We start from the raw sequence: 26455 nt of genomic DNA, 5'->3' as shown, positions 1-26455 counted from the left end.
GCCGGGTTTGATTCCCGGGCAGGCTGAAACCTTCGGCAAGTTTCCTTACTCCCCCCACCTCGATTTACTGTTGACTGGCTGATCACTTTGCGGGGGTAATAATCCTTCCCAAAAAAAAAAGAATTTGGATGCCTTATCGCATCTTCGAGACATCTCAATGCGCTTCACAGAATATACTGCAAAGCGAATTGACTGTATATTTAATGGGCAAAACGCGGCAGACAATTGCCCACAGCAATAAATAACATCCACACGGCAACACAGTGTTAATAACCAACCTGCGTTATAAACAAGCGGGTTATGACAGAGCAGTGCTGCAAGTTGTATAATAGGCAATTAACAAAAAGTGACCTTAAATCTCTGACATTGGAGCAGGGACAGGAGGAGGTGGGAGTGGAGTCCAAAAAATAGTAGGTTGTTGTTGCTGTTGAGTTGGGAAGGGTTTGGAGAGCCTACAAGTGCATTGTACAGTACACCTCACATACGTCGTACCAGTTGGGACCATATTTAATACGACTTATGCAAAGTATGAGTTGCGTTAAACTTGCACAGAAGGTAAACCCTTGAACAGGACTTGGTCAGATGCGTACAACTTAGGCGATGATACGATTTATACAGATCAGACCTGTGCGAGTTTTTACTGTACAAAGAGCCCAGTGAGTGTGGCACCACAGCACAAAGTGTGCTCAATGTGCCACACCATTGACAATCTTAGTCAGGGGTCAGAAACGATGAGTTGAATAGCCAGCTCGCCAATTTGCGAAAACATTTATTTAAGATCAACTTACTCACACTGTCGTTGTCCAAAATTGAATCACACGCGCTATATAATTCAGTCGGTCACCCGGGGAACAGGGTTATAACACAAACCTTCCATAATCGCTGTGATAACATGTGTCTGCCTCTGTCACTGTGGTAACATTCACCTGTCCGTGCCACTATGATATCATGAACTTGCCCACAGTTACTGTGATGGCATGTACCTGCCCCAGTGACTGTGAGACCAATACCTGATGAATTGTGTTTTAAACAGCGAGAGAGAGAGAGAGAGAGAGAGAGGACTCACAGCTGGAGAAGATCAGGGGACAGGAATGTTCATCCATCGGAAAGTTCTGGAGCTGCAGCTGACACTCCGCAATTATTGTTAGTCTGCAGAGAGCACACAACACATATATCAGTAACGCTTTCATCACCAGCATTCTGCACTCCAGACCCCTTCCCACCCCCCCCCCACCTGCCCACACTCCCCCCACCTGCCCACACTCCCCCCCACCTGCCCACACTCCCCCCACCTGCCCACACTCCTCCCCACCTGCCCACACTCCCCCCCCACCTGCCCACATTCCCCCCACCTGCTCACACTCCCCCCACCTGCTCACACTCCCCCCACCTGCTCACACTCCCCCACCTGCTCACACTCCCCCCACCTGCTCACACTCCCCCCCACCTGCTCACACTCCCCCCCACCTGCTCACACTCCCCCCACCTGCTCACACTCCCCCCCCACCTGCTCACACTCGGCCCCCAACCTGCTCACACTCCCCCCACCAGCTCACACTCCCCCCACCTGCCTACACTCCCCCCATCTGCCCACACTCCCCCCACCTGCTCACACTCCCCGACTGCTCACACTCCCCCCACCTGCCTACACTCCCCCCATCTGCCCACACTCCCCCCCACCTGCTCACACTCCCCCCCACCTGCTCACACTCCCCCACCTGCCCACGCCCCCCCACCTGCTCACACTCCCCCCCACCTGCTCACACTCCCCCCACCTGCTCACACTCCCCCCCACCTCCCTACACTCCCCCCAACTGCTCACACTCCCCCCCACCTGCTCACACTCCCCCCACCTGCTCACACGTAACAACAACACCTTGCGTTATATAGCACCCCCCCAGCAGGATAGTGTCCTACAGCACTTGACGGAAACTAAAGAAATGGTTGACTTGTTAAATAAATACTTTGCTCCCGTTTTTACAGTGGATGATCAGGACAAATTACCAGCCATACGGGGGGAACCTAAAAATAAGTTAAAGAGAAATGCTTGATAAAATTAATATAAATAAAAAATGGTACTGGAGAAAATAATGAGACTCAAGATATCAAGAGAGACAAACCTCCAGGACCTGATAGTTTCCACCTCAGGTGTTAAAGGGAATAGAAGAGCAAATTGCATATTGCATTCGTCATAATTTTCCAAAGCTCACTGGATTTGGGAATTGTGCCCTTAGATTGGAAAATTGTGAATGTCACCTCTTTATTGAAGAAGGGAGGGAGGGAGAAACCAGGAAACTACAGACCTGTCAGCTTAACGTCAATCATAGGGAAAATACTGGAATCCATCATCAGAGACAGAGTGACTGAACACTTGGACAGGTATGAGCTCGTCAAAGAGAGTCAGCGTGGGTTTGTGAAGGGGAGGTGGTGTCTGACTAATCTCGTTGAATTCTTTGAGGAGGTCACTAAAACGGTGGATAAGAGAGTGTCTATGGATGTCGTTTATATGGACTTTCAGAAGGCATTTGATAAGGTTCCACACAAAAGATTATTAGCGAAAATGGAAGCGCGTGGAGTAGGAGGTAACCTTGTGACGTGGCTTGGAAATTGGTTGGAAGGTTGGAAACAGAGTAGGGATAAAGGGAACCTTCTCTGTTTGGCGGGACATGGCAAGTGGTGCTCCCCAGGGGTCTGTACTATTCGCCATATATATAAATGACTTGGATGAAGGAATAGAAAGTCTTATATCTAAGTTTACAGATGACGCTAAACTAGGAGGCACAGTAAGTTGTGTAGATTGGAGTAGGAATTTACAAAGGGAATTAGACAGATTAAGTGAGTTTGCAAAGCTGTGGCAGATGGAGTTCAATGTAGGGAAGTGTGAGGTCATCCACTATGGACCGAAAAAAAATAAAGAAGAATATTTTCTTAATGGGGAGTAACTAAGAACTATGGAGGAGCAAAGACATTTGGGTGTCCATATCCACAAATCGTTAAAACTAGTTCCCAGGTGCAAAAACTAATCAAAGAAGGCGAATAGTATGTTGGCCTTTATCTCAAGGGCCTGGAATACAAAGGGGAAGAAATGATGCTTCGGCTGTATAGAGCGTTAGTCAGACCCCATCTGGAGACTGCGTTCAGTTTTGGGGACCGCACCTTAAGAAAGATACATTGGCCCTGGAGGGGGTGCAACACAGATTCACCAAAATGCTACCAGGCCTAAAAGGGTTAAGTTACAAGGAAAGACTGCGTAGACTTGGATTGTATTCCCTTGAGTATAGAAGGTTGAGGTGTGATTTGATTGAAGTATTTAACGATGATGAAGGGATTTGAAAGTGTAGATACAGAGAAGCTATTTCCTCTGGTGGGGAATCCAAAACAAGGGGGTGGAGCCTTACGATTAAACCCAGACTATTTAAGAGTAAATCAGGAGAATTTTTTTCACACAAAAGGTGGTAGAAATCTGGAATTCTCTCTGCCAAAAGGCTGTGCATACTGGATCCTCCACACCTTCAAGAGTGAGGTGGATAGATTTTATGGTAGGTCAGGGTATTAAGGGATATGGAGAGAAAGCGGGAAATTGGAATTGACAGGATCAGTTGAGGTACAGATGGCGGAACAGTCGTTCCTTCCTATGACAGTGGTGGAGCTCGGGGGTATTAATACCTCCCCCAAAAAAATTTGGTAACTCAATCCACGACTGTTTGTGGGTCACTGCTGTGCACGATAGGCTGCTGCGTTTCGCCCACAAAATATACAGTCAATTTACTTGATGTGATGCTACAAAAATGAAGGTTATTTCTTACTTTAAATAAGGATGCAACATAGGGTAGAATAAGAGGACATAGATTCAGTTGTAAAGGGCGATTTCAGGACAGACATCAGGAAGTTTTCTTTACTGAGAGGGTAATTAGTGACTGAAATTCATTCAATAATAATAATAATCCTTGCATTTGATATAGTGCCTTACCACATGTTTGAGACATCTCAAAACGCTTCACAGAATATACTGTAGATATTCGGCAGCCAATTGCGCACAGCAATGTCCCACAAACAGTCATTGATTGAGTGACCAAATTTTTATTGCATTGGATGAGCCGAAGGGCTCTCTTCATCCAAACTAATCTTGTGATCTTAGTACTCTTTAGCCTTGTTTAATGGCCTCTGTATCAGGTGGTTTTCACATCAGAAAGGTTGCTTTATTACAGTTCCTATTATGGTATGCTTACATGAGGTTGTAAAGCCACCATTAATAATTTAGATTTTAAAGCAACCGATTTCATTCAATTTAATAATAATCTTCATGCCTCTAATGCCAAAATGTCTCAAAAGTAATTGCTGTCAAATGCAGGGTCTTTGTATTTGTAGGCAAAGCCAGCAGCCAGTTTGAGTGCAGCAAAATCCTACAAAAAGACATACTAATAATATTTCCATTTGATATAATGCCTTATCATGTTGTTGACACATCTCAAAATGTTTCATAGAATATACTGTAAAGTGAATTGACTGTATCTTTTGTGGGGCCAAACACAGAGGCACATAGTAAATTGCGTGACCAAATTATTATTATTATTTTTGAAGGGATTATTATTATTATTACACCAGCAATTCAATCCACCAATCAACTAACAACCAGGTTCCTACTCACTGCCAGGTAAACAGAGATGTGCGGAGTAAGGAAACTCCTCTAAGGTTTCGCCCTGTCCGGGAATCAAAACCAGGTACTCTTGCTTGTGAGGCGAGTGCTCTAACCAATACGCTACAGAACTCCATGAATGCTCGATTTGCCTGGTGATTGTTGGCCAGGACACCTTAACAATGTGACGGGATCTTCAACATTCACACGACCAGTGTTCCTCCAGCGTAGTGTCAGCCAAGCTTCTGACAGTGGATTGAACCCACAACCTTCTCAACCAAGGACGAGAATGCGGGCAACTGAGCCAGGCCGACAGCTTGGTCTTCTGTGTCCAGGCTGCAAGTATCTACTAATGTTTAGCCAGATTGCTTTGCCGCCATCTTACCTCAACGTGTACAAGATTTTCCCATCGTTCCATATCCTGAGCAGCTGGTTAGGTGTCGTGATCCAATGCGCTTCCGCAGTCTTGGAATTCCTGAAGATTGTGTCCGGGATCCATATCAGCCCAACCATGTTGCTGTTTAGTGTTAGGATTTTCATCGTGCTGTTGAACCGGAGGCGGTCGTCAGTCCAGGTTTGAGCAAAGAAGATATCAATGGTGTATTCCTGTAAGACAAAGAGAACGCATCATAAAACCCCTGAAGAACAAATCCACTTGCACACATAATTCTGGCTTCGTACAAAAAAAAAACCTTGCTGATCAGCTCTTGAGAATAATCGATTCAAGGTGTAGAATCTTTGATCAATCAAGGTCTTGAGACGGGCCTTGAAGGAGGCAAGGGAGGGGGTGAGGCGGAGGGATTCTGGGATGGAGTTCCATAGGATGTGGGTAGAGTCCGCCGAGCAGAGGGAGTGGACAGGTTGGTAACGGTTCAGTAAGTCGCAGAGGTATGGAGGAGCAAAATGGTGGAGGGCTTTGAAAGTGAAGATGAGGATCTTAAATTCCATCCTCTATTTTTATGAACATGTATTTTTATAACGTGATTATGAAACTGGCATTACTCTGTGACCCACTAAACCTTTACCAACCTGTCCGGTCCCTCCGATTGTCAGGCACCGGCCTGCTCCACGTCCCCCTCCCTGCCCATTCCACCACCGGAGGTTGGGTCTTTAGCCTTTCTGCATCCACCCTCTGGAACTCCATCCCTTGCCCCCTTCAGAGACGGTCTCAAGACCTTCCTCTTCGACCAAGCCTTCGGTCATCTTTCCACCCTCACTCTCCTTGCCCTCCACCCTTCCTGAACCCAGGCCGCAGCTCGGGTGCAAATGCTTCAATATTCAGAGTTTTGGGATGTCCTCCCGGCGTGAAAACGCTATATAAATGTGATTTGTAGTTGTTGATGAGCTGAATAGTCTTCTGTTATGCTACGCAGTTCTATGGATATCTGTCAGATATGAAAAGCAGAGATGCGCTGTAAATGGTGAGGCAAAACGTGAGCAGCATTTAAGAACCAGTCTTGAAATGACTTCCCTGTAGTATTTTGACAGTGTCAGTTTCAATAAGTGGTTCTTACGCTGTCTTTCCTCAGTTTGTTTTACCAGCAGTGGCCGTCACCATCACGCTGACAGCCAGTATGTTCCATGTTAGTGCACTCAGAAGGCTCCATCAAGGAAGCAATCATTGACAGATTACTGAGTGACAAACAATACTTAATTAATACTGAAAACAATGTTTGTGCTCACCAGATTGCAAGATAGGTTCGGATACAGAAGGCCCTTCAGCCCATTTGATCTCCTCCTTCCATTACAACCCCCAATCCTTCCTCCTTTATACAGCATTGAATCATTTCTTAAATCAGTCCCAATGTGGCCTCACCCACCTTTGCTGGTAACCCTGTTCCAGTCAATATTCCACTCAATGTAAAGGAATACTTCCTGGTGCTTGTCCTGAAATTGTCTTTCCTATCCCTAATCTGGTGCCCTCTTGTTCTACTGCCCTTGGATTATTTGAAACAATCCCCTACATAAAATTGGTCATTCACTTCATGGTTTGTTTGTGGGATGTTACTGTGAGCGTATGGTCTGCTTCATTACCTACAAATATACAATCACTACATTTAACATAAGAACATAAGAAATTCTAGATGAAAAAGGACCAAGGTACATTTAGTTTGCCTTCCACCTTCCAGGCGGTCGCATGCACATATGTCCCAAACTGCCTATGTACTGTATCCCACAATGCTATTTCCTAAAACTATCTAATCTGTGTTTGAAAGAATCAACATTTCCTGTTTCAATCGTCTCCCTAAGGGAACCTGTTCCACAGGTTCACTCTTCACTCACTGAAATAGTGTTTGCGTAGATTTGTTCTGAATTTATCCCCTTCAATCACAGGCCATGTCCTCTGGTTTTACTCTGGACAAGATGAAACAGCCGGTCATGATCTATATTGTTGCCCCTTTAGAATCTTAAAGACAGTAATCACGTCACCTCTCAATCTTCCGTTCTCCAGCGTGAACATGCCCAATTTATTTACATTTTACAGTAAATTGGTGAAGCACTTTGAGATGTCTGGATGATGTGATAAGGTGTTATATCAATGGCTAGGATTCCAGCGCCTTGGGACATCCTCCCGACGTGAAAGGTGTTATACAAATGTCATTTTGTTGTTGTTGTATTATATTAACTTGGAGTCCTGTAGCTCAGTGGTTAGAGCACTCGCTTTGCAAGTGAGAGACCTGAGTTCAATTCCGGGCAGAGGGCGAAACCTTGGGCAAGTTTCCTTACTCCACACAGAGCCTAATAATAATACCTCCAAAACCAAAACCAATAATAAATTGGTCATTTTCAATCTACGACTGTTTGTGGGACATTGCTGTGCGCAATTGGCTGCCGCGTTCGCCCACAAATATACAGTCAATTCACTTTACAGTGTGTTCTGTGAAGTGCTTTGGGACGTCCTCCTGAGGTGAAAAGCGCTATATCAAACGCAATATTATTATTATTATTATTACATTGCAAGTTGGGGCTTTTCAGCTTTTAAAAGAGTCAACTTGTAGATACGTCAGAGTAGCAGAACAAGAGGGCAGTTATTACCCTCTGGATAAAGAAATATTTCCTGCTGTCTGTCCTGAAACTAGTTTCTTGAATGGGTTAATAGGAAGGGTGGTTGAGGCCGGGACACTAGAACCATTTAAGAAACATCTTGATGCTGTGATGGGAGCACAATAGCATAGGCATTTTGGAGGGATGCCATCAAATAGATCAAAGGATCTCCGTCATCCAAACCTCTCTTATGAATTTTGTGATATCCATTGAAGATAGAATTCTCCACTTTACTGATAACTATTGAAGAGAAATTCTTCCCTTTCTGATCGGCCACAAAATATAGTCAATTAACTTTACATTATATTCTGTGAAGTCGTCTTGAAGATGTCATAAGGTGCTATATCAAATGCAAGGATTATTATTAGTATTGATGAGCGAAGCAGGCAATTATTGGTTTATGTTTGTTTTCTCTTGAACAAAGTTGTCAAACCTCCATAAACCTCCTGTTTTTAACCCGCCATTTTGTTCCTATACTACAGCCTGGTAGGGTGAAGCGTTAGGCAAGTTTTCTTATTGCACACACCTCTGATTATCTAGCAGTAGTTAGAAACCTGATTGTTAGTCGATTGGTGGATCGTTTTTCGAGGGTAATAATCCCTTAAAATAAAACAACAATTTGGTCTCTCAATCCATGACTGTTTATGGGACTCTTCTGTGTCTAATTGGCTATCATGATTCGCCCACAAAATGCACAGTCAATTCACTGACAGTATTGTCCTGTGAAGCGCTTTGAGACGTCTCAACAACGTGATAAGGCGCTGTATCAAATTCAAGGATTATTATAGGATTACTATGATTTATCAAAAGTGTGTCCTTCTGATGTGGCACTGAACCGAGGTCGTGTCCGCCTGGATAGGTAGTCTGTGAGCTGAAATCTGTGGCTATTTCAGTAAGCTGACGGCCTTTTCCAGCTTGTGCTGTGAAGGAATCAAAGCGAATTGCTGGACGAAGACAAAAACAAAGCAAAATGGCTTTCGCCACAAAGCTGAGAACAGCTTCTGTCAGCCGCAGCTGTGCACAGCTGGACCAAAAAACAATAATCAGTGTAATTGTAAGTGACCTTTCAGCGGATTCACATTCATAATTAGGGTGCATATGTACTTTGAAATTATAGCAGGAAGAAATGAACTCACATCATGCCTGCCACACCACGTCAGCATATAATATGTGGTTTTGTCAAATATGCATTGTATTGTACTTCCCGCATCGGAAGCCTGATGGTGTGCACGCAGAACATCGAATTGGCCTTTTTTTTTTTACTTTGAGAATCATTTCACTTTTTGCACTTGTTATTTATGTCAGCCTGGCGCGGTGCTAGCTCTCGTCTCCGAGTCAGAAGGTTGTGGGTTCAAGCCCCACATCGGGACTTGGATCTCAGACAGTCAAGGCTCACACTCCATTGCTGTATTGTCGGAGGAGCCGTCGTTCGGATAAATTGAGGTCCTGTCTGCCTGTTCAGGTGGACGTTAAAGATCCCATGGCGCTATTTGAAAAGGGAAGAGAGTCTCTCTCTTCCGGTGTCCTGGCCAACAATCCCCCCAAATAAAATTGGTCACTCACTTCATGGCTGTTCGTGGAACACTGCTTTGTGCAAATTGGCTGCCACTTTGACCCACAACATATACAGTGTATCATGTGAAGCACTTTGAGATAGTTTCCTGGTGTGAAAGGTGCAAAGATCGTATTCTTATTATTTTTTTTTACTCTATTATTGTGTGTCAGCCTAGCGAAGTGATGGCGCTCTTGCCTCTGAGTTCCTGCTTAAAATCTGGCAAGTTGCATTTGTGGGAGGAGAAGTCATTAGATGTGGCAATGTGCAGATGGTGCTGAGCCAGGATTCTGCAATCTCGCACACTGATGTATGTTCTGCCGGGGTTTGAAGATCTTAGGATTATTGTGATGGTATTTACCTAGAGAGCGAGATCCCTTGTTCTTCATCCCCGAGCTCATATTTCAGAGCTTCCTCATGGGATACTGATGGGGTTCAGTCGATAACTTGTGAATCGACACAGAACACAGTCCTCCACTATCAAAATCAATATACCAATAATCCTTGCATTTGATGTAGGGCCTTAGTGCATCATTGAGATGTCTTTAAGTGCTTCATATGATATGACTGTGTATTTTGTAGGTGAACATGGCAGCCAGTTTACCCACAACAAAGTTCCACAAACGGCCATAAACTGAACAATAATAATATTAATCCTTGCATTTGATATAGAACATTGTCAAGTCTTCGAGACATCTCAGAGCTCTGTGAATTGACTGTATATTTTGTGGGCGAAACACACCATTCAGTTGCGCACAGTGAATTTTATTTGGGGGATTGTTGGTCGGCACACCAGGAGAGAGGAACTGTCTTCTCTTTTCGAAAGGGAGATGGAATAGAATCTGTGGGCACAACCACTGAGGTAAAGTCTTTAGCAATCGATGGTGATATTTCGTGAGATTCTATAACAGATTCCATAATGGACATAAACTGCTATGAAACCACAATCTTCACCCATTGTATCTGAAACCAGAATACGTCTCCCATGGGCTCTTCAAAGGTTAGTCTTGTTTCTACGTGTTGAAAATGTCAATGTTTTATGCAGCATTGTTTGTTGGTGCCAGGCATGAAGCTGGAGTTGGGTGATACACTGGGTTGCCTTCAGCTGGATATGTATACCCTGCTTAGTATATCTCTGGTATCAGCCTGGCTCAGTTGATAGCAATTTCGCGTCTGAGTTGGAATCTCATGGGTTCAAGATTTACACCCAGACTTTGAACTCATGGTCTAAGTTGGCACGAACGGTCATGGACAACAATCCCCAAAATAGAATTCGCCATTCACCTCATGGCTGTTTGTGGGGCTCCACTCTGTTCAAATTGGCTGCGGCGTTTGCCTATAAACTAATACAGTCACTACACTCTACAGTAAATCCTGTGAAAGACTTTGAGGGGACTTCCTGATGTGAAAGGTGCTACTTCACAATTATTATTATTTTGATTACATCGAGTATAAAATGAAAAGCTTTGGATGAAATGGAAGATGGAGGCAAAATGCAAAAACAGGCAGTGCCACCATAATTATCAAACCAACGAGTTCAATAAAGGATCCCACATTCTTAAGACATGTGGAGTCATGTAGCTTAATAGTTAGAGCGCTCGGCCCGCAAGTGAGAGGACCTGGGTTCGATTCCTGGGCAGGGTGAAACGTTGCACAAGTTTCCTTGCTCCACACACCTCTGTTTATCTGGCAGTAAGGAGGAACCTAATTGTTAGGCGATTGGTGGATTTTTAAAAAAATAATAATAATTTGGTCACTCAATTCACAACTGTTTGTGGGACGCAGCTGTGTGTAATTGGCTGCTGTGTTTCGCTCACACAATGTACTGTCAATTCACTTTATAGTATATTCTGTGAAGCGCTTTGAGGCGTCTCGAAGACACGATAAGGTGCTATGTCAACTGCAAGGATTATTATTATTAAGATATAATCCTTGCAGTTGACATAGCACTTTATCGTGTCAGGATGACATCTCAAAGTGATTCACAGGATTTACTATAAAGTGTAGTAACTGTTTAATTTCTAAGTGAATTTAGCAGCTGATTTGCAGTAGCTGTGGGTCCACAGTTCAAAATCTACCCATAATTTTCACGAATTAGCACTGCATTGAGATTACAAGTAAGGTTCTGGTGAGGAAAGACAGTTGACCCATCTGAATTCATCCTTTCAGGATACTCTGAGATGCTACCCTGTGTGACGGGTGCTAGATCAATGCAAGTTATTGTTGTTGTTTACTGACACCTTAATGATCCCGTAAAACAAAAACATGTGGTCACTCAATCCACAACTTTTATGGGACAATTGGCTTCTGTGTTTCTTCCACAAAACATACAGTCCATTCACTTCACAGTATATCCTGTGAAGGGCTTTGAGACGTCTCAATTGCAAGGATTATTATTATGTATTATATCTTCCCATCAGACTGTTTGTTAAATGAGTCCAGTATGCTGACCCCACCAACTCTCCTGTTAATCCACTCCACCTGTTGATTACCCTCCATGTGAAGAAGTCCTTCCTGGTGTCTGTCCTAAACCTGTCCTCCACACGCTTGGACCTATGACCGCTTGCCTTGCTGCCAAGGCATATCTGAAAGTATTGTTCTGGGCTTACGGGTCTGTCATGTGTTCCATCTTACAGACCTCTAGAAGATCTCTCTCAATCTTAAAAAAATATTTCCTCACAGCACATCCCTCTGACATTGAGTAATCATCTATGTTCTCCTCTCCTCTCTTCTGCCTCTCAGACCAAGGAGGATTGGGTATAGGGGGCACGAGTCCCCTTTTTGCAGCAGCAACAAGACTGCATAGAGGAATGGGAGAATCAAGACTGATGCAATACAAAAACAACAACAAAAATTGGTCACTCAATCCACAACTGTGTTTGTGGGACATAACTGTGCCGCAGTTGGCTGCTGCGTTTCTAATAGCAGAAGCCCTGAACTATTCAGCCAAACTGAGAGTGACTGATAAAGATCACTTCAAGTCACGACTATTTGCAGATCGCAATTGTTTGCCCTGTTTCGCCCACACTATATGCAGTCAATCCACTTTACTGCATATTCTGTGAAGCGCTTTGAGACGTCTCAAGGACGTGTCAAGGTGCTGTATCAAAATGCAAGGATTATTCTTTTTAATCACTCTGAGACGTTGGCCCGCGTGAAGGGTGTTATATAATGCAAGTTGTTGTTTTTAAATAAATATACACAATTCCCGTGCACTGATACCCCTCACCTTGATGACAGCAAATCGGTGAGCGTGAAATATCGACTATTTCTAATGGAAAAAACCTGCTGTTTCCACAGTGACAAAATGCAGCGGAGTTTGAATTTGAAATTGTAATTAGCATCTGGCCCTTGTCGTTACTAAAAATAATTTTCTTTTGTAACAAACAGTCCCATTGAGAGAGAGAGAGAGAGAGAGAGAAAGAGAGGAAAAAAATAAAAGGGGTTCAACAAAAAAAACTCCGTCGCTAAACAGAAGCCAGAGCTCAAAATACTATCTCGGTCCCCCTCAAGGAATAACCTTGGTGTCTCTTGATTTAACCTAGTTAGCGCTGGTTTCCGCAGCTGCTGAGTTAGCTTCAGATACCAGCTGCATTAAACGACGCTGTCATCCACTAGATTGCCTCGCAACCGGCTTTGACAGGGAGGTAAATGGAGACGAGCGAAATGATGCATTAGCGATCGTTTCTTGCTGCTAAAAATATTTTTATTCATAATGAAGTTAGAGACGCAGAACTGCACGTGGCACGAGCTTCCGAGTGGACATTACCTGCGTAATGATTAGAGAGGGTGTTGGGTATGTCTGCACAGGCTGTTCCAGGCTTCACTATAAAAACTTGTGCAAACCCGCGACATTGAGGCCATTGCACAGGATCCCCTTTACCTTCGATATAGCGCCTTTCATGTTGAGAATATGTCTCAAAGTGCTTCACAGGATTTTATTGCATGGTGTTGTGACTGTGTGTGTTGTAGATGGACACAGCAGCCATTTTTTTGCACAGTTATGTCCCACAAACAGCCCTGAAGTGAATGACCAATATGACTTGGGGGAGAAAACTCCCTTCTCTTTTCGAATAGAGCTACGGGATCTTTAACAGTCACCTGAACAGACACAAATTGGAACATTGGTTTAACGTCTCATCTGAAGACGGCACCTCCAACAAAACAGCGCATCCCCAGTCTCGATGATATGAGTTCACAGTCCCGAAGTGAGGCTTGAACCCACAACATTCTTACTGAGATGAGAGTCCTATCCACTGAGCCAAGTAAAGTAACTACTGTAAAGCGCTTTGAGATGTTTCACTGTGACAAGCGGCTTGGAAAATAGCAAGTTGCTTGTTCGAATGATGAGACAACGCTGCCACAGGACAAGAAAAAAGAAAGTGTCCATTGAAAATTCAACTGCAGACCAATGGAGAAATAGGATTGCTTTTTCACCAAAACCGTTAACTGCATCGACCTTCTAAGAATCGGCCTTAAGTATTGTTATAAAGTCAGCCTCACATCACAAGAACACGGGGACACTGATAGGAATCTGCTGCTCAGCAGGATACCCAAGGTTAGAGCAAGGTTATCTTATTCCTCAGATCTGCACTACTTCTACCTCCATCGTCTACATACGTCAGCATGTCTCCTACGTGTATCAGTCTGGTTGAGTTGGAAGCGCTCTTGCCTCTGAGTCAGCAGGTCATGGGTTCCAAACCCGGGTCGCGATTTAAAATTTATTGTCTCTCCTGACTCTCCTACGCTTGGTGTGGGCAGTGTTGTCAGAGTTGCTTTTCATTGGCGGAGATGTTAAATCGAGGCCCCCATCTCCTTGTTCAGGTGAGAGTGAGACATCCAATGGCACTTTTCGAAAAGAGAAGGGAATTTCTCCCAATGTTCTCAGCCAAAAATCACCCACATAAAATTAATTATCGTTGCACACTTCAACTCACCAGCCAGTCAGGAATCTGGGTGTCTTGTTCAACACTCAACTGTCTTTTCTTCCCCACATCCAAGCCATGACCCGCTCTGCCTTCCCTCACCTCCGTAACATCGCCTGACTCTGCCACTACCTCAACCCTCAGGCCGCCAAAACTCTTGTTCATACCTTCATCACCTCCAGGCTCGACTATGCAAACCCCCTGCTTGTCGGCCTTCCCAACTCTTCCCTCCACAGCTGCAGATAATCCAGAACCTGCAGCCCGTGTCCTCTCCCGCACCAAACTCCGTGACCCCATCTCCCTCATTCTCGCCCGACTCCATTGGCTCCCTATCCTTCAGAGGATCCAGTTCAAGATCCTGGTCCTCACCTACAAAGCCCTCCATGGCCTCACCCCATCCTACCTCTGCGACCTCCTAATCCCCTACCAACCCGCCCACTCTCTCCGCTCAGCCGGCTCTGGCTGCTCCACGTCCCCCGACCCACCCGCCCCACCATTGGCGGGAGAGCCTTCAGCCTCTCAGCCCCCAACCTCTGGAACTCCATCCCCCAGTGCCTTCGTCGCCTCCTCCCTTTCCTCCTTCAAGGCCGGACTCAAGACCTTTTTCTTTGACCGTGCCTTCAGCTCCCCTCTCGACTCTCTACCCCTTCCTCGCTCCCTCCCTTCCCTCCCCTCACCCTGACCATTTCCCCCTTGCTCGAGTCCTGACCCAACAGTACAGCGCCTTGGGACGTCCGCCCGACGTGAAAGGCGCTCTATAAATGGAATCTTGTTGTTATTGTTGTTGTTCCATCCCCCAGTCACTTTGCCTCGCCACCTCCTTAGCCTCCTTCAAGTCCTGTCTCAAGACCGTGCTCTTCGACCATGCCATCGGCCACCCCCACTTCCCCTCCCCTTTCTTCTCCTCCCCCGACCCCAGCTCGGGTCTGAAATGCTGTACACTGTCCAGCACCTTGGGACATCCTCCCGACATGAAAGGCGCTATACAAAAGTAATCTTGTTGTTGTTGTTATATTTATAATCCTTGCATTTGATATAACGCCTTATCATGTCTTCGAGACATCTCAAAAGGCTTCACAGAATATACTGTGAAGTGAAACAAAAACAGAAGTCGCTGGGAACACTCAGCAGGTCAGGCAGCACCTATGGAGAGAGGAAAGTGAGTCAACATTTCGGGTCCACGACGAAGGGTCAAGGACCCGAAATGTTGACTCGCTTTCCTTTCTCCATAGATGCTGCCTGACCTGCTGAGTGTTCCCAGCGACTTCTGTTTTTGTCTCAGATTTCCAGCATCCGCAGTATTTTGTACTTTGTTTATGCTGTGAACTGAATTGACTATGTATTTTGTGTGCATAATTGCACACAGCAGTGTCCCACAAACAGTCGTGGATTGAGTGACCAAATTATTACTATTTTAATATTGTTATTTTTAAGGCATTATTACCCTGGAAAAGCGATCCGCCAATCGACTAACATCCGGGTTCCGACTTACTGCTGAATAAGCAGAGGCGTGTGGAGTAAGGAAACTTGCCCAACCTTTCTCCCTGCCCGGGAATCGAACACAGGTCCTCTCGTTTGCGAGGTGAGTGCTCTAACCACTGAGCTATAGGACTCATATTCACTTCATGACTATTTCCCTCACCCCTACCCCACCCCTCCCCATGCTTGGGTCACAACTCCTGACTGTCCAGCGCCTTGGGAGATCCTCCCAACATGAAAGGCGAGCGCCTTTCATGTGGGAGGATTATATTTTTTTGGGGAGGGATTATTACACCTATAAAATACACATTCATTCTGAGCTGCCAAGGTTCCCAGAAACAACCTTGCATTGATGGCTGACCCATGTATTTGAAGGACACCGAAACAAAGTAGGCCATTTATAATAATAATAATCCTTACATTTGATGTAGGATCTTATCACGTTGTTGAGACGTCACAAAGCGCTTCACAGTATATAGTGTAAAGTGGAATGACTGTATATTTTGTGGTCGAAATGTGGTAGCCAATTGTGCACAGCAGTGTCCCACTGTTTGTTGCGGATTATTTTTGGGGGAGGGATTATTACACCCGGAAAGCAATCTGCCAATTAACTAACAACCAGATTCCTACTTATTGCTAGAAAAACAGAGCGTGTAGAATAAGGAAGCTTGCCTAAGGTTTCGTCCTGCCTGGGAATCGAACACAGGTCCTTTGGCTTGCGAGACGAGTGCTCTAACCACTATGCTACAGGACTCCACTGCTGCCATTTATTAGATCAAGGAAGATCTTCTAATCCCTATTACCCATCTTTTCTCCTGGTTCCTTAATGGCCTCGTTTGTCTATTATCTATATTTCTTTTAAACATCCCAATTGATTCTGCCTGTAGCGACTGCTGTGGAAAAGTCGCTTTCTGTCTGAGTATTATCAACAATAACTGCATTCATATAGGGTCCCTCACATGGGGAAGCATCTTTGAGTGTTTGACAGTGGCAGAGCCTGATGCTAAGTTAGTGGGAGGGAGTAGGTGACCGTAAGCACAGTCCAAGAAGATCTTCAGTCAAGATCTAAAAGGGGGAAAGGAGAAGGCAAGATGGAGGGATTGGAGGAGAGAAGATCAAGAGATCTACTTGAACAGTAGGCAGACAGGACCTTGGTTGAACATCTTATCCCACAATACAACACTCTCCCAGTACTGCAATGGAAATGTCATCTTAAACTATGAGTTCAAGCATGAACTCATAGTTTAAGATGACTTGGGACTTGGAAGGCACACGTTCTGACCCAGAAGTGAGTGCTGCCAACTAAGCCAGACTGACCTTTAGAAACTGCTTGAAGCTGACTTAATTCCTAGACAATCAGAAAAAATAAACACAGCAGTATATTAGAATTGCCTTCAGCAAGTTATCTAAGGGCAGATGGCAGAGAAATGACAAGCGAGAGGGGAAAATCATCTTGCCTCGGAAACTAAACAGTCCCTGAGCATCTGGGTTTGTGGGGAAAATGTCATTGAGCGGAGATTATAATAATAATCCTTGTATTTCATATGGTCCCTTATCACGTCGTTGAGACGTCCAAAGCACTTCACAGAATATACTGCAGTAGCGTATTGGTTAGAGCACTCGCCTCGCAAGCGAGAGGACCTGGGTGCGATTCCCGGGCAGGGTGAAACATTAGGCATGTTTTCTTACTCCACATGTCTTTCTGGTGGTAATAATCCCTTCAAAAAAATAAATAAATAATAATAATAATAATTTGGTCATTCAATCCACGGCTGGGGACACTGCTGCGTGCAATTGGCCGCCACATTTCACACACAAAATATACAGTCAATTCACTTTACACTATATTCTGTGTAGCGCTTTGAGACATTACAAAGAAGTGATAAGGCGTTATATCAAATGCAAGGATTATATTCTACCTCTCAGACCTAGGAGTGAATTGACTATGCGTTTTGTGGGTGGAACATGGCAGCCAATTGCGCACAGCAGTGACCCATAAACAGTGACCAAATTATTATTATTACTATTATTATTATATATCTCAGTTTACTGTAAGACATTCCCTTACGTAAGCAAATAACATTTGCAATGCTTGAACTTTGGAATAAATGGCAAGGCTCCTCCTGGCCGTGTCTGGCATACCAACTATTCCCGCCTGAGTAATTCACGGAGTAAAATGGTGAAGTTATGTGCTTGTGAAACCCTCCATCTCTCGACGTGATTAGTACAGCCTCTATCATTGCAGCTGCCGATGATCATCATCGGAACTCAAGAACAAGCTCAGGGCATCCAGGTAGTTTGGGAATGATTGCAGATAACTTGTGCAGAATTATTGTTACTCATGAGCTTGTAAGGTTGTGGGTTCACACGTTTTGTGGGGCTCCGAGACACTGCTCTGCGTGAAAGGCGCTATATAAATACAAGTTGTTGTTGTCAGGTCTTGAGCTCCCAGGCTTGGCTAACATTTCAACCCATTGAATAAACATCAGAATCCTTCCCTCTGGTACAATGCCTTTCACGTCAGGAGGACGTCTCTTAGAATGTACTGTAAAGCTGAGCGACTTTGTGGGCAAACACCAAAGCCAATTTGCGCACAGTACAAATTTTTCCCACAAATAGCCTTAAGAAGAAATGACCAATTTTATTTGGTGGATTGTTGGCCCGGAGACTCACTTCTCTTTTCAAATGGTCTCATGGGATCTTTACATCCATCCATCCACCTGAACACGCTCGGTTTAACCAAAGGATTTGTTTTTCGTCAGCCAGGTGTTTGATGACTTAAACTGTAGTGACAAGTGACGTCACGGTCGAGTTATCAGGAGTTTCTTGTATTATGTGATAACCAAGAACGACGGCAACAATTTACATTTGTACAGCGCCTGTCACATCAGGAGGACATCTCAAAGCGATTCACATGGGGGGGGTGGTGGTGGGGGGAGAGGAGAGTAAAGGGCAGTCAAATGCTATTCAAGAAGATGTGGAATGGCTGCTAAGCAACACACAAAACACTGGGCAAATCAGAACAAGCAACAGCAATAAATAACAGGAATTACCTGGAGCATGCAAGATGCAATGGTTGCCACTGGCGACTAAACGAACCACTTTGTTCAAGGGTTTTACAGTCATTTCGCATGTAATTGATAAAGAACAGATTTGAAACAGTAAAGGAGAATTAAAAGGAGAACGCAATTGTGGGAAACTGAATCTCTGAGCCTCTTAAAAATTAAGATCGGCTTTCAAAGTTAGGAAATTCTGCAGGGAACTTAAATCATAAGACAATAGACTTAAGTCTTCAGACTTAAGAGCATGAGAATTTTTTTTAGATCGCTTTGAACATTACCGAAATTGCATCCTTCAGTAATTAAGTATAGCTTAAATTAATAATCTTGATATACTTTTGCAGCACCTTTCACGTCAGGAGGACATCTCAAAGTGCTTCACAGGATCTGCTGTGCAGTGTAGACCCTGTCTGTGTTTGTAGTAATGTCCTACAAACAGTTGTCAAATGAAAGCTTCAAATGTTTACAAAATGCCCAAAGAGATAAAGGTCCTCAAAAGAACTTTATAAGATGTCTGGCAAAACTTTGGAACACTCTCCCTCAATCCCTCCGCCTTTCCCCACTCTCTCCCCTCTTTCAAGTCCTGTCTGAAAACTTTCCTCTTTGACCGTGCAGACTGCCACCTCTGCTCCCTCCCCACTTCCCCCGACTCGGAGTCAGGCTCCGCCACTGTTAAGCGGTCTGAGTCGCTACCCTGTGTGGAGGGCGCTATATAAGTGCAAGTTGTTGTTATTTTCTCCCAAGCATATCTGAAGAATCTATTGAAAGAATTGTTGACGGCAGCTAATTTGCACAGAGCAATGTTCCACAAACAGCCATGAAGTGAGTGACAATTTTATTTGAGGGATTGTTGGCCGGGACACCGAAAGTGTCCTGGGATCTCCACCATCCACCTGAACGGGCAGCGAGGACCTTAGTTTAAGGGGTCATCCAAAGGATGATACCTCTACAAATGCAGCACGACCCCAGCACTTCACTGGAGTTTTAGCCTAGACTGCATGAGTTCAAACTCCCACAATCTTCTGACTCGGAGTCGAGAGTGTTACCAACTCAGCCAGACTGACACACAATTTTCCAAGACAAGTGAAGTTCTTCCACAAACCTGAAGCAAAATTATATAACTTGCTAAGGCACGATATCAAATGCAAGGATTATTATTATTATTATTATTATATTGATTTGTCCCTCAAAAAGTCCTTCAAACAGCCATGAAAATGAATGACCAGCTTATCCGAAAACTCCCCCCGCTTTTCGAACAGTGCGATGGGATATGTAACATGTGTCTGAATGGGCAGGTGTGATGTTAGCTTCATGTTTTATTTGAAGGCTGGTGCCTCTGACAAATACAGAGCTTCCTCAGGCCTGACCTGTAGTGTCAGCCTGGATTATAAACCGCCCATCCTAATGTACGTGATCATGTAAGAAAAANTCCAGGGAAAGAAGATTTCGGTGTCAGGTGGCCAGATGCTAGGAGGGGTTACAAGCAACAGTGACAGCAACCCACACCCCTCTATTCCTACCCCCTCGTGTGAGCATCAAATTTTCACTTAAATATGAGAAATATAACAAATATTTTTTAAAAATCTTAAATATGTTGATCCTCTATTGCTTCTGGCAGTGAGTTCCTCCTAAACGCCCGATTAGATCTACTATTGTAGTCCTGTAGCATATTGGTTAGAGCATTTGCCTCACTAATGAGAGGACCCAGATTCGTTTCCCGGGTGGGGTGAAACCTTAAGTAAGTTTCCTTACTCCTGAATCCCTCCAAGTAAAATAAAATAATAATAATAATTTGCTCGCTCAATCCATGACTGTTTGGGGTACATCTCTGTGCGTAATTGGCTGCCGCATTTTACCCACAAAATATACAGTAAATTCACTTTACACTATATTTTGTGAAACGCTTTAAGATGTTTATCTTATGCTGATGCCCTTAACTTCTGAATTTACCAGTGAAAACAGCCTATCAAGATCACCTTTATTGAATCCTTTCATAATCATACACATCTCAGTTAGGTCCCGACTCAATTATGTCAGCTCTAGCTCTACAGAGAAAAGGTCCAACTTTTCCAATCTTTCTTGTATAACTGTATCCACTCATTCCTGGTACTGTGCAGCACTTGCGTTGCATTTATGGTGTTAATTATGCTTAATGGTCTCTAGTTGTAGTCAAAAGAGCTGCAGTCATATGGATATTTAAATGGCGATGCTGCTTTGCAGTGAAGTACATTTGTAATTGTTCATTTTCCATGATGGAAATCTTCACTGCAATCATGTGTCCAGCTCTTGCTTTGACTCAAAGCCATAATTTCAGCTATAAATAAACAGCCTTTTTAATACAATGGAATGAAGATGTTCCCTTCTCTGTTCAGTAATGTTACAAGTCTTCACAACACATTACAAGTGCCTCTATCTGTGTGCAAAGTGCTTGAATATTGCGTGGCATTATGATGTAAAGGTCAGGCTTTATCACATTAAATGGGCTGGAGGCAATCACCTACTACCCCGCCTCATCCCCATCCCTGTCCATTGTTGCTCTCGATGCTAAAGTCTGAGAAGCCAGGTTGGGACTGTCGATTTCCATCACATGGTTCATGGATTCCAACCATCAGATAGCGTGGTACTGACTCAAAGCCTCAAAAAGCATAATAATAATCCTTACAACGTATACAACAGCAACTTGCATTTATATTGGTTAGAGCAATTGCATTGCAAGCAAGAGGACCTGGGCAGGGCGAAACCTTAGGCAGGTTTCCTTACTGCACACTCTTCGGTTTAGCTAGCAGTAAGTAGGAACTGTTTGTTAGTCGATTGGCGGATCATTTTTCCGGGAGTAATAATCCCTTCAAAACCAAATAATAATAATAATAATTTAGTCATGCAATCCACGACTGTTTGTGGGACGCTGCTGTGCCCAATTAGCTGCTGCTTTTCGCCTACAAAATTTACAGTCAATCCACTTTACAGTATAGTCTGTGAAGCGCTTTGAGATATTGAAGATGTGATACGGTGCTATATTAAATGCAAAGATTATTATTAATCTCTAGCATCCTTCATGCAGGATAATGCATCAGACTACTGTTGAACAATGGTACGATGTGAAGCCAGGAAGAAAGGGGAGGTGACCGTAGACACAGTTGAAGAGGAAAGTCTAATGGTGTGATGTGAAGATGGGTGAAGCGTGATCAAGGCAGATTGAGAGATTAACAACAACAACAAAATTACATTTGTATTGCGCCTTTCATGTTGGGAGCACGTCCCAATTAAGACACGGAGTTCCACAGGCTCAAGGCATAGTGGTTGCCTATGATGGAGTGTAGGGGTTGGAGAACGCATAAAAGACCAGAGCTGGCCAAGCGAAGGGGGCAGGTAGAGAAATGGGGTGTGAGCAGCTTTAAATAATGTAATATTAATCCTTGCATTTCATACAGCGCCTTATCATGTCCTTGAGACGTCTCAAAGCACTTCACAGAATGTATTGTAAAGTGAATTGACTGTATATTTTGTGGATGAAACGTGGCAGCCAATTGTAAAGAGTCGTGGATTATATTTTGGGGGAGGGATTATTCTGCCAATTAACTAACAACTGGGTCCCTACTTACTGCTAGTTAAACAGAGGCATGTGGAGTAAAGAAATTTGCCTACGTTTTCACCCTGTCTGAGAATCGAACCTACATCCTCTCGCTTGTGAGGAGAGAGTGCTAACCACTATGCTATGGGACTCCACCTTAAGACCTCTCTTCAACAGCACTTTCGGCTACTGTCACACCCCCGCTAGCTGAGGCTGCCAGTCAGCTGTGCGAAGGCCTTTGAGACGTCCTCCTGAGGTGAAGGGCTTTATATAAATGTAATATAAATTGTTGTTTGTTGGACACAACATCAGACCATTGTGGACTAACCGGACCTGACTCAAACTAGGTCTCCACTATGGTTCCATTGAATGTGCACCTCATTCTTAATTTACAGAGGCCTGATTGTCAGCCTGTAGAATGGCAATATGGGAGCAAATTAAAACACGGAAATTTTACAGATGAAACAGAACACAGATTATTGGGGGAATTTTCATTCGCTGTAACTGATTTTGATTAATTCTGCCACCCTTAATTACCGCTCCACTTGAGTCATTCGCAAACCTCAGGAGGTAGACTGAGGTACATAACAAGGCGAACAAGAGACCCAAGGTCATCACTCAGACTACTCGGAGTGTCTAGCTCTGCATCAAAGCTCTCTCATTTGAAATATTACCTACGGGTTTGTGACTGAGGTCAAAGAAGCATCAATACGTATGTGGTAAGTATTTGCATTCGAGTATCTGCTTAAACTATGTGATTCCAAGTCCCCATGTGGGGCTTGAACCCACAACTTTCTGCCGAGAGTGGCACACATTTTTCTACCAATAATATCCCTTCATCCCCAAATTGTAGGACTGGGGAAAATGAGTAATTAATTAAGAGAAAACCTTTGCATCTGACCTAGCGAGTTAAGAAAAAAGATAAACAAATGTCTCAAAGTGCTTTACAGGTAATTGTCAGGTATAGTGACTGTATTTATGGATAATTTCAACAGCCACATAGCTCCTAACTAGATGAATAAATGTATCCACAGAATTCTTGTTTGGGACACTGGGAAAAACTCCCTGCTCTTTTTGAAATAATATCGTGGAATCTTTAACATCTACTTAAACAGGTAAAAAGGTCCTTGGTTCAACCTCGTCATCTGAAGGATGATGCATCAGACAAAGAGGCATTCCCTCAACCGTGGACTGGAGAATCAGCCTGGAATATGAGGTCACAATTCCAAAGTTTCTCCTGGTGTCCGGCCAACAATGCCCCCAAATATAATTGATCACTTGATTTGTAGCTGTTTGTGGGCACTGCTGCGCGCAACTGACTGCTGCCTTTCGCCCACAGAATATACTTTGAGACGTCTTGATGATGTGATACGGTGCTGTATCAAATGCAAGGATTATTATGATTATTATCTTTGCACTGTGAGTTGATTCTGCCGCTGACTCAGCATCAGTAGCGTTTCCACTTTCCCTGGGAGAACCTTTGCAACCTTGAGTTCCCTTCAACGTATTAATGAATAATTGAATACAAATGTAGGCACAATGTAAACAGGAGAAATACGGGATTTCTTTTTGATTCATCAACAGAACAGCATCAACATCTGGCAATATCTAGCAAAGAGGTTAAAAGCCTCATGAAACGCGGAAACTTGTTCAGGAGCGTATGAAATATTTATGCTTGCGATCCTGTTATCTTTTCAACTCAATACCTTTGATCACTATTTATTGTGGTTAAAGGACTGTAATTGCCTTATTAACTGCAAGGCGGACGTTTCCACCAGACTGCTTTCATGTGTCACAAGATCACACGAGAAGTTCGGTTGAAGAAGACCCTTTGGCCCATCTGATCTCGTGTCACCAGACTACCCACCCTATTGTGCTCACCTGTTTTGGCCACCTGACACCTGACGCCTACTACGCTATGGATCTCACTCTGGAGTCCTGTAGCGTAGTGGATAGTGCGTTCGCCTCACAAGGGAGAGGACCCAGATTCGATTCCCGGGCTGGGCGAAACCTTCGACGAGTTTCCTGAACTCACCACGTCTCTGTTTACCTAGCAGTAAGTAGGAACCCAGTTGTTAGTCCTTTGGCGGTTCGTTTTCCGGGGATAATAATTCCCCCCCAAAAATATAATTTTGTTCACTCAATCCACAGCTGTGTGTGGGACACTGCTGTGCGCAGTTTTGCTTACAAAATACACAGTCAATCCGCTTTACAATATATTCTGTGAAGCTCTTTGAGATATCTCAGCTACCTGATAAGGCGCTGTATCAATTGCAAGGATTATTATATCAAATGCAAGGATTATTATTCTAACTAATACGTGCCCGTGTTTATACTTCACATGAGCCCCCACTGCTCCTAATCCCCTTTTTCTATCTCTGCTATTCCTCACATTTGCAAGTAGTGTTAACATTGTACATCTTTATACAGTACTGTGTAGGATTATAGTTTGTTCCCTCTCTCTCAAATCCGTATCACGTCGAGGCCTTGGGAAACCCAAACCCTAGCGTCCAATTTTCAACATCAAAGACAGTGTTTATGCCCGAACTCCAATTAATTTGTCACACCTCCCGTTGAAAGCTGTATGAATTTCCCCGGCCTTCAGAGAATGGGCCTTCCAGTTTCCTTATGATGTGAAAGGATTATGAACCGCGATACTAGCAGATAACACACTTATTGTAATATTTGAGAAAACTCCTGATTGAATCCAATTCAGACAAGCATGGCTTCCCTGCAGCAATCACTCGGCAATATCCACTGAGCTCTTCCATTGCCCACTTGGACTAAGGAACAAATTCAGCAAATGACATTGAACTATCATTTCTTCTGATGTATTTTCCTTTGCATCTCACTGCTGTCCATCTCTCATGTCTCTGCGTCACACGCACTCCCCTGTCCCTTCTCCGTGTGTTGCCCGCTCCTCCCCACCTCTACAATAATACTACTTGTAATTATCATACCGTTGAGACGTCTCAAACTCATTCACAGAATATACTGTAAAGTATAGTAACGGTGCATTTTATGGAGGAAACAATTGCGTGTCCCACAAACAGTCGCGGATTGAGTGACCACATTTTTTTTAATATTCAATAAATAAGCCCAGACGGAGAAAAGAGAAAAACTCATTGAAAGATTTATCAGATATAAGGTCACACTTGCCATTGCATATTACCCTGACTGGTGTAATATATTACTTAGTGACGTTTGCAACAAAAAATACTACGCTTCAGGAATTAATGAGGATTTTTGCAATTTTGCACACACCGTGACAGGCTGTTCCCGAGCTCTTTCTGTGCTATTGAAATTCCCCTCCTTTCTGATCAATGCTTTCAAGTGCTACCCACAGAAAGCCATCCGCTAATTGACTAACAACTGGGCTGCTATTCGCTAGGTAAACATAGGTGTATGGCGTCAGGAAACTTGTCTAATGTTTCGCCCTGCCCGGGAATCGAACTCGGGTCCTCTCGGTTGTGAGGCGAGTGCTTTAACCACTACGCTATACGATTTCACGGCTTGAACTCCTTGCACCTAAATCATATTCTGAGTTTAAAGAAATCTCTTTCTTCCTTAAACTCCTTAAGCATGGATTCTAGAACTTGCTTTTATGAGGGTAAAAACATTTCAGCTAACTTGGCTTTACTTAAGATGTATAGTACAGGTATATTATGTCTCCACTGATAACAGCAGTTGAAATTGGCAATCTATCCAATAGACCCATTTGGAGCTAACTGGCTCCCACCATTGGAGACAACAATTTCTATTTGTAATTGGTGCTGTGTTCATCGTGCTAGCTTTTCCATTAATACAGTCAAACCTGTTAAAGCAACCATCTCTATTCAGCAACCACCTGCTGTCAACAACCACCCTGGAACAATCCCGACCGATTTTCCATAATAAATCACCTCTATTCAGCAACCACCTGTCTATCGCAACCAGTTCCAAGTGCGTGTCCCCATCCCCTGGTTCCTTCAAGTCCCTTTTCCATTGCGCCTTCGGTCATCTTCCCTCCTTCAACACCTTTTGCCTTCCACCTCTCTCTGAACCCAACCTGCAGCTTGGGTGCAAACGCCTCATTGTCCAGCACCTTGGGATATCTTCCCGACCTAAAAGGTGTTCTATAAATGCAATAATCCCTCAAAAAAACAGGTGTCACTCAATCCACGACTGTTTGTGGGACACTGCTGCTCG

At 43.9% G+C, this 26455-nt stretch overlaps 1 protein-coding gene across 3 annotated transcripts in view; it reads right to left on the bottom strand.

Annotated features, from left to right (window-relative positions):
* LOC103177225 (gamma-aminobutyric acid type A receptor subunit gamma3) overlaps window positions 1-26455 on the bottom strand; it is a 189809-nt gene that overhangs the window by 107198 nt on the left and 56156 nt on the right. For all 3 annotated transcript variants that reach the window (XM_042334260.1, XM_042334258.1, XM_042334259.1), the window contains exons 4-5: window positions 5022-5242; window positions 1067-1149 (exon numbers count right to left, since the gene is read on the bottom strand). In XM_042334260.1, coding sequence (XP_042190194.1) covers window positions 1067-1149; window positions 5022-5242 — 304 coding nt within the window. The remainder of the gene's footprint in view (window positions 1-1066; window positions 1150-5021; window positions 5243-26455) is intronic.

This window comes from Callorhinchus milii, unplaced genomic scaffold (genome assembly GCF_018977255.1).
Source record: "Callorhinchus milii isolate IMCB2004 unplaced genomic scaffold, IMCB_Cmil_1.0 Scaffold4, whole genome shotgun sequence".
Taxonomy (NCBI): domain Eukaryota; kingdom Metazoa; phylum Chordata; class Chondrichthyes; order Chimaeriformes; family Callorhinchidae; genus Callorhinchus; species Callorhinchus milii.
The sequence above is the reverse complement of the archived record's forward strand: the minus strand, read 5'-3'. Positions and strand labels throughout refer to the sequence as shown.